General features: G+C 38.2%; 1 protein-coding gene across 1 annotated transcript; it reads right to left on the bottom strand.

Moving 5' to 3' along the window:
- Positions 1-1,558: 1,558 nt before the first annotated feature.
- LOC131329574 (nitrate reductase [NADH]-like) lies at positions 1,559-8,327 on the bottom strand. Its single transcript, XM_058362779.1, has 6 exons — positions 7,068-8,327; positions 6,762-6,902; positions 5,530-5,762; positions 3,470-4,135; positions 2,936-3,280; positions 1,559-2,042 (listed from the first exon to the last, which is right to left on the bottom strand). The coding sequence occupies exons 1-6, from the start codon at positions 8,047-8,049 to the stop codon at positions 1,701-1,703; spliced, it is 2,709 nt and encodes a 902-aa protein (XP_058218762.1). The 5' UTR covers positions 8,050-8,327; the 3' UTR covers positions 1,559-1,700.
- Positions 8,328-8,741: the final 414 nt, after the last annotated feature.

Genomic DNA, 8,741 nt, shown 5'->3' with positions numbered 1-8,741 from the left:
ATTGAAAATTGGAACACTTATTTTTTTACACCATTTATATATTAAAAAATATAGTTAAAAAATTAAGTGTTTCAATTTTCAATTAGTTTGAACCGGTGTAAAGATATTATTTTTCTGATCATTTTATCTTAGATGGTCATAATGAATTTTTGGCTCTAAGGCCTTTCGATGGGCACCCTAAGAGAGCTCTGAAACTAAATAAGGAGTCTTAGGGTGCTCGTTGAAAGGTCTTAGAGCCAAAAATTTATTACAACCATTTAGGATAAAATGATCAAAAAAATAAAATCTTTGCACCGGTTCAAACAGATTGAAAATTAAAACACTTATTTTTTTACATAGTTTATATATTAAAAAATTTAAGTATTTCATATTTTAATCTGTTTGAACCGGTACAAAGATCATTTTTTTTATCATTTTATCTTAAATAATCATAATGAATTTTTGGCTCTAAGGCCTTTCAATGGGCACCCTAAGAGAGCCTTGAAACAAAATAATGAGTCTTAGGGTGTTCGTTGAAAGGCCTTAGAGTCAAAAATTCATTATGACCATTTAGGATAAAATAATCAAAAAAATACGATCTTCGCCCCGGTTCAACTGAATTGAAAATTGTAGCACTTAATTTTTGAACTATATTTTTTAATATATAAGGGGTGTATTTATTCTCTTTAAACCGAAAATGTTCCAATTTTCATAGATAAACTGTGTATATCATTAAGTGTCTTTAAAAAATAATATATAAACGGTGTATTTATTCCACCTTGATAGTATAAATTATTGATGGCGCTGTACCTTGGAAATGCAAGACCTTAACTGCATCCTTAAAATTCAAAATAACTACGTACTCCAGTATTTTGCCTTCTTCAATGTTTTCTTAATCGAAAATTTGTTTCTATAGTTTATGTTTCTTGGGTAAGAGAAAATATGGGGATAGTGCTGTGTAGGAGGCGCACAGTACGGTATCATGCATCATCCGAGCAGTCTGTTTGGTAATCTCTAATGGTCCAAATCTCAAAGTTTGAATGCTTCTCGTGGAAATATTGATTAGAATTTGTGTTTTTATATTTTCATGAATTGTAAATATGTAATCAATTATAATAAAATGAAATTTTGTTTAAATTTATTATTATTGATTAGAATTTATTTATTTATTATTCATTGTTAAGACAAATTAATTAATTAATTAAAATAATATAAAGTTCTTAAAAATAAAGTCAAATTTAAATGTAAAAAACGTAATTTAGTTGAAAATATAATTTGAGTTAACTAAATTAAAATTAAATAATTAATTCAATAAATAAATAAAGAAATTAAATAAGATAAAAGCAATTAAATAAAGAAAGGAATTAAAGAAAAAAAGAAATTAAAGGGTGGGGTTGGGGGTATTTTGGTCAAATGGGCTAAAGGGTGGGAGAGAGATTGGTTGGGGGGAGCGGGCGAAAAGCAGCTCTCGGCTTTAGTCAATTTACTACTCCCGAGATCGAGTGCGTTGGAAACCGATTCATCAGTCCCCCTATGCTGATTAGAGAAAAAAGGATTTTTGGAGTGGCAAGAAATCCCAAGAGAAAATAAATTATCCATATATTCACCTTCCTCAATTTCATACACTTGTGAGTATCTGCAGGAAAAAGAAGAAGATAAATACCATAATTTTACACCCTCAATTGATTTTTATTTAACCCCCCAATTAATCTAAAAATCTATCAAAACACGAAAAACGAGCTGTTGATGTCATAGCCCATCTTCTCCAAGTTAGGCTGCACCGCAGACTGAATCATCGACGGCGGCCCGCACGCCAGCGCCAGCGCGTCCTCCGCCCGCCCGGGGAGGTGTTCCCTCAGGATACTCTCGTTGACTTTTCCCACACTATATCTCCACCCTTGGCTTATTGACTTTCCCACCACATACCATACCTTTAACCTCGGATTCTTCACTGCCCATGAATCAAGTTCTTCCCTCATCAGAATATCCTCTTCCGTCCGATTTGCATACACCAAGTACATCTCTGTTTCATCTTCTGGATCATTTAATATCGCTTGAATTACCTGTTGGGGGACACTTACACATCAGTACTAAAATTAGTTCGTTATTTTTTTTTCTTGGTGCTACGAAATTAGATACTAAGGCTCTGTTTGGTAAAATTGCCAGTTATTTATTTATTTATTAAAAAAAAATGTTTGGTGAGTATACTAGTTTTTATTTATTTATTTTTGTTTGTCGAAAGTGTTTTCAAAATAAATGAAAACGCAATTTTTGTATTTCTAGAATTTCAGTAAACTAGTGGAATTGATTATGTATTTTGTAAAGAAAAACAGTAACACAAACATGTTTATGGTGCCTGTTTGAAAAAATATCGATCGAAAACAAAACCGAAAATTTGCAAATAAAAACTTTTCGAAACAGAGCCTAAAATTACAAAACTTAAAAAGATAGTATTAATCCACATTACATCTTCATGGGGCCCATTAAAGTACTAAAATATCATCGTTATAATCTGAACCACTCATTTTATAGATATGGTCAACCACTTTATTCATACAAAATATTACGTTGATCGTATATTAAAAAAATGTGATCTCTTAACACAAGTATTTAAAAGGAATGATTCACACACATTTTAAGAAATAACATATCTCGATCATGAAGTTCTGAGTATTCAGTTAGTTTGATTTTTTAATCTAATAAAATTCTTAGCGAACTCCATGAAATGAATGATTTAGATCGTGGTGATATAATTTTGAAGGGAATGCTTCCCTTAACAATATGATCCTTGTAAATGCATTTCGCTCTTCCTTTCAATTCTAGCTCTACACTTGCACTACAAATGTTTGGTCTTATGAAATTTATTAATTTGATATGTCCGGATTAAAAACAAAATTGCATATATACCATAAATATTAAAGTTGTGGCACTCCAAAAATTTCGAACATTATATTACCTGATATATGGGTGTGATTCCTGTCCCTCCAGCGATCATTGCCAACCTCCGAGCAAACTTGTTTTGGCCACCATGGACGGTGAAGTTGCCTTTTCCGGTGTACTCAATGTGACCCAATGGACCCTTCACGTCTAAAACAGAGCCTATTGGGAGTGATTCCAAGTGCTGTGACATTAGACCTCCATTGGGGAATCTCGGGTTCACATCTTTGAAGTAAATCTTCACCACTAGTTCAAAGTAGCCCATTTGATCGATGGTGCTCGTTGGCGTGTACCCTCTCATGCACAGCTTACCATCGATCTTCCCACACAGGAATATATGCTTCCCCACTGGTAATCCCAGCACCTGTTGGAATTCATTTTGTTACTACATCTTGTTTTAGTAATTCCTTAACCGAATTGGCTTCTGAAGTAAATATTGTTTTGTTACTACTAAAGAAAACACACTTCTTGCTAATAGGAAAAAGACTTAATTTTGAGAGGAATTCAAAAGTCCGAATTGCTAATTGTGTGAATTTGTTCTAACACTACGTACCTGATCTTCAGATGGCAATGCGAATCTAAACTTCCGCACGTCATGAGAAATTGAAATCTTCTCCACAAGCTTGCACGGGAATTTCTCCCGTGGAACGAGCGCCACACTCCTTGGCCGCGCGATTTCTCTAAGAGGAGGAGCCGTCTGCCTCGTTTCCGACGCACTGGGGAGGACTGAGTTATTAGGTGACGAGTGAGTCCAATCAGTAGAGGACGCGTATCCGGTAGTTATCAACTCTCCAACCCTATAATCTTCCAGAAGCTTCTTGGCCTTATCGGAATGAATCGCGTCAAACTCCTCGGTGCAATCCGTTCCGGCATTTATCAAAATGCTGTCGGCGCCCCCAGGGTGACCCTTTAAAAACCGGGTGCAGTTGTAGACGTGGCCGTGGACGACGATCCAGGCTGAGTCAGCCGAGTTGTGCTTCTCGACCTCGGACATTGAGTAGAGATTTGAGGTGGTTATGAGGGATGAAGCGACGCTCTTTTCAATGTTTTGATTGGAGGAGACGTTGATGGAGGGGGTTTCAATGTGCTTTTCTCGAGCCATCCAGCCCCCAGACAGGTTCCCCGGCTGAGTTGGGTGCTCGAAGACGATCCCGAGTTCGCCATTTTGGGGCTTGCACACGTTGATTTTCACTCGGAACCAGCAATTGTTCATCATGCCCTGTAATTTTTTTTTTATTTTTTTATAGGAAGAAGAAATTTATTTACTTGAGTAACATCTTCCTAAGATTAGTGGATTCAATCTACAGATAACAGAACAAAATGCAAGGGGTTTCATAAGGAAATGCATTGACTGACTCATTATTAAGGTAACAAATGTGAAGAGTTAAAAGTTAAAAATAGGCCATGTACCCGGTGATACAGGAGTAAAAATTTGGTCATGGACTTACCCCACAAAAAAAAAAAAAAAAAATGAAAAATTAACAAGATTATTTTTTATTACCTCAACAGATTTATCCGAACAAGAATCCAATAATTGAGTTTTAGAGAGTGGATGAAATAAAATAGAGAGAAAATTGGTCATGTGCATCAGTTTTATCCTTACAAATGAATTGGCTAGCTGTTCTGTGGATATTATATATTATCACTATTCCAGCAGTTTTCATTACAAATCCTGCAACATTCTATTTAATTAGGTAACGAAGTCTTGTATAAAAAGATTGATGAGAAAAAAATTACCAATTCGCAAAGAATTTGAAAAGCATAATACTGCAATTATTCGTGTGAAACTCTCCATCAGTGTTGCAATATAGTATCGCACTTTAATAAAAATGCTCATAGAACGTACCTTATTCATATAATTGACGTGGGTGGTGTAAAATCAATTAAATGTGAAGTGGATGGAGATATGACACATTGAATGAGTACGGTTCATTATGAGTAGATTTTGTGCATTAGTATGTTTGTTTTTCTAATTTTTAATTAATTTTGGAAGTGTCATTTGTACACATAATAATAATAAGTGATTGATGACAAAAGCGAAATAAAATGTCGGATATATATACATTGAACATGGGAGTTTTGACCACAAATATTCGTCACTACAGATAGCGCAGAGGATTGGCGAATCGTACTTGGTGTATTACTAGCTATATATAAATTAATAAAATGGAATGTACTCATCACACCTAATGACGAAAAGTCAAACGAAAAGGGAAGGAGGGAGATGCATCCATGTGAATTTCACGTGATAAGGTTTGTTATATCCTCCACACATCACCATTTTACTTGACCAACAAGGTATATACATACATTCATTCAAGGTATGGTGGTCCGGACAAGGCTGCGCAGGGCGGGGTCCCTATTTTCGGAATCATTCGGATTCCGATTGATTCCTAACTTGGGAAATTATTATGTACTATGGCCTACTACATTCATTTTATGTTTGAACAATAATTTCACCATCATTTTCAACTGGTTACATGAATAAAAATCTAACCGACAACATCTCATTCTAATTAATATGGTGATGGTGGTCCCGGACTACAGAATAATTACTCGATCGTAATGATCATGTCACACCACAAACAAATAACTAACGTAGCAAGCACTCACCATGAGATTCCAAATAAGCTTCTCGGGTTGGGTGTTTTGGGTTTGGTCCCAAGCTCGAACCGCCATCTCCTTGGATGCAACCAGTTGGTTGACCTCTACCTCCAGAGACCAGAAGCACCAGCACCAGTATTTCCCGTACTTGTTGGGCTTCTCTGGGTGGTCCAGCTGGCACACGTGCCACGTTTCCCCTCCGTCCATCGTCACCTCGACACGTGTCACTTTCTTTCCACCTCCTATTTTGCATCACAAAATGCCATTAATTAGTACCCCTCGGTTACCCTACCCCAACAAAAAACATCCCACCATTACCATAACACATGATTGACAAAAAAACTTCCATTTCTAGGAACATGCCAAAACGATTAATTACGTATACGCTATTGCTACTAATTTTCAAGTTAACCTTTTCTTTTATGCTGTGTTTGAATGAGTTTTTGAGAAATTTTTTATAAAATTATGAGTGGAGAGAGAAATGAGAGTAATGATTGGAAGTAAGGATAATGATTTGAGAGAAATAGATAGAGAAATGAGAATAATGATTGGAGATAGGTATGAGTAATGATTGAAAACATGAGTAATGAGTATTTTTTGAGTTGAACAATTTTTTTCAAATCATTATCCAAACAAGGCATTTTAAGTTTCTTTGAACGGGACTTTGACAGCTTTTAGGAAGGAAAGAATGATGGGTTGCTAACAAGGTCGTTAATATCTTTCTTTTATTCGTACGTTTTTGACAAAATTCGTAACTAAATATCAATTTTTTTTTTTTATGGATAAAAAATAAATAATAAGAGAGGGTGGTTGTTGGGGAACATCGAAGCCACGTGGTTGACCGTGCTTTGAAGATCGTTTTACAAATTGGAGAGGAATAATTGTTGTAATAATAGAAAATAACAAACAAACAAAAAAAAGAAACAAGAAGAGGTCTCCGTCTTTTGTTTTTTGTTTTTAGCTTTTAAGTTTTTCACTATCTCCAGGTCTAGAACGTAATAAACAACCAAAAAAGGTTGCAGGGGAGCAGCAGAGCAGACTCTTGAGAATTTTATACTCCTACTTCACAGTAGCCGTATGTTTTTCTTGTTTGGTTTGTTCGGTTGAAATTACTGTATTAATTATATATGTCTTATCATCCGAACCGTCCGTCAGATCCCTACCCCACAGGCCACAACACAACATACATCCAAATAATTCCTCACTCCAAAATACTCGTATCATGAAACCAACAGGCTCACCGGAATATGCGTAACCCCTCAACGTGTAAGGCGTTCCACTTGTCCACGACTTTATCGCCAATATCTCTTCGTGCCCCGGTGTGGTAATCACCGAGTTTATGTTTAGTTCATTGATGACGTATTCCGGCTTGTACCACCAAGCTGCATTTAACACAATTACACTTGTCTTAGAATACTACTACTACTACTACGACGAGAGAGAGAGAGAGAGAGAGAGAGAGAGAGAGAGAGAGAGAGGTTGTCTATAAATTGGGTCCACATAATAAGCACAACGAAGTGGGACTCAAAAATGCAGGTGGAATTTACCTTGGGCGTTGGCAAGCTCGGAGTCTACGTGGGACGGAAGCACTTTGTTGTCGTTGTAATGGTAATAACTGTCTGATTCTTGAGTTGTTACAATGATACGCTTGAGCCATTTCACCATGCGGCCGCCAATGAATCCCGGTATGATCATCCTCACCGGGAACCCGTGATCGGGCGATAAGAGCTCACCGTTCTGCATGTAAGCTAACACGATGTCTCGCGATGGATCCATCGCATACTCCTTCTTGATACTTGTGCCGTACTTGGACCCACCGCCTCCTGGTAGATCCTCTGCCCCCTCGAAGCACACGTTCAGCGCTCCCATCCGACGGCTCAAGATGCCGCACCGCTCCAGCACGCACCGTAACGGTACACCGCGCCACACCGAAGTGGCCACCGCCGAAGGGCCCCAGTTGAAGCCCACTGTCTTCTTCACCATGTTTTGTTCTTTTCGGCGGTTACCGGCACATACCAGTGTAACGGGAAACTCTCGGGACGGAAACTCGGACACCAACTGGGCCATTGTGAACCGAGCCGGTCGCTTGACCAACCCGGTTACCTCGAGGGTCCAGTCGTCCCATGTGGCCAATGGGACCGGGCCGTGGTTCCGGACGTAGTGGAGCGGGGCCGGGGTGATGAACCTGTGGTGCATGAGCCGGGTCAGGGAAGGCTCGGAATTAAACGGGTGCTTCCCGGTTAAACGGATCAGCGTCGGGTTCCGGTGTACCCAATGGTCGGAGGTTCCTTTGTCCCTTGAATCACAAACGGAGGGTTCTAATTCCATTTTCCCCTGCTTGATCGTTTCTTCGAATTCTTCATTCTGGCTCTCATCTTCGCCGGATGAGTAGTCGTCGAAAACCGAGCGCTCGATCGGGCGGGTGGTATCGGACCGGTGGTTTGGACCGGGCTTAATGGCGTGGACGACGCTCGTTTGTAGACACTGTTCTAGGAGACTGAATTGCCGGTTCTCGACATATGCAGCCATTTGGTGTCTGCTAATTAGAAAGAAAGAGTAGGAAAAAAAGAAAAAGAAAAGATCAAAAGACCTTTCTACTCTCTCTCTCTCTCTAGGATTTTTGTCTGCCTCTGGCTTTGGCTTTTTCCCCCCCTCGTTTTTTGCTTCACTGATGAAACAAGTGGGGAGACACGACGTTGGAGAGACTTTATAGGAGAGTAAAAGTAGGAGTATGTATATTAGAGTCGTTGGAGCTCGTGGTGGCTCTTTTACTATGAATTATGGTTACTCCATGTGATTGAACTCTCCTGGCTAGTAATACTGAGGTACTACAATAATGTATAGAAGAGTAATAAGTCATGATATTATTAAAATATAATTAATTAATTAGTGTTTAATTACTAGGAGTAATTTTTACTCCTAGTACTTATTCTGCGCTCCTAATTTTTGCTTTACTCTACTTTTTCAACACAACACCCGTCAGGACCGTTACATTAACAAAAACAAAAAGAGAAAGGTCAGTCGGGTTGAAATAGCATTACAAATTCACGAAAATTGCAGTCTTCTGATACCTGGGACCCATTCAATCGTTTAGTACGTCAATAGCGAGTGTCATCGTCTGGGTATCAAGTAGAATACTGTAGCAGCCAGACCAACAAAATTACAGAAATTGGTACAGGGATTTTGGCAATTAGACAAATACTGTAGCAGCTCGACCAACA

This window comes from Rhododendron vialii, chromosome 6a, assembly GCF_030253575.1.
Source record: "Rhododendron vialii isolate Sample 1 chromosome 6a, ASM3025357v1".
NCBI lineage: Eukaryota > Viridiplantae > Streptophyta > Magnoliopsida > Ericales > Ericaceae > Rhododendron > Rhododendron vialii.
Note: the sequence above shows the minus strand (reverse complement) of the source record. Positions and strands in the feature narration are given on the sequence as shown.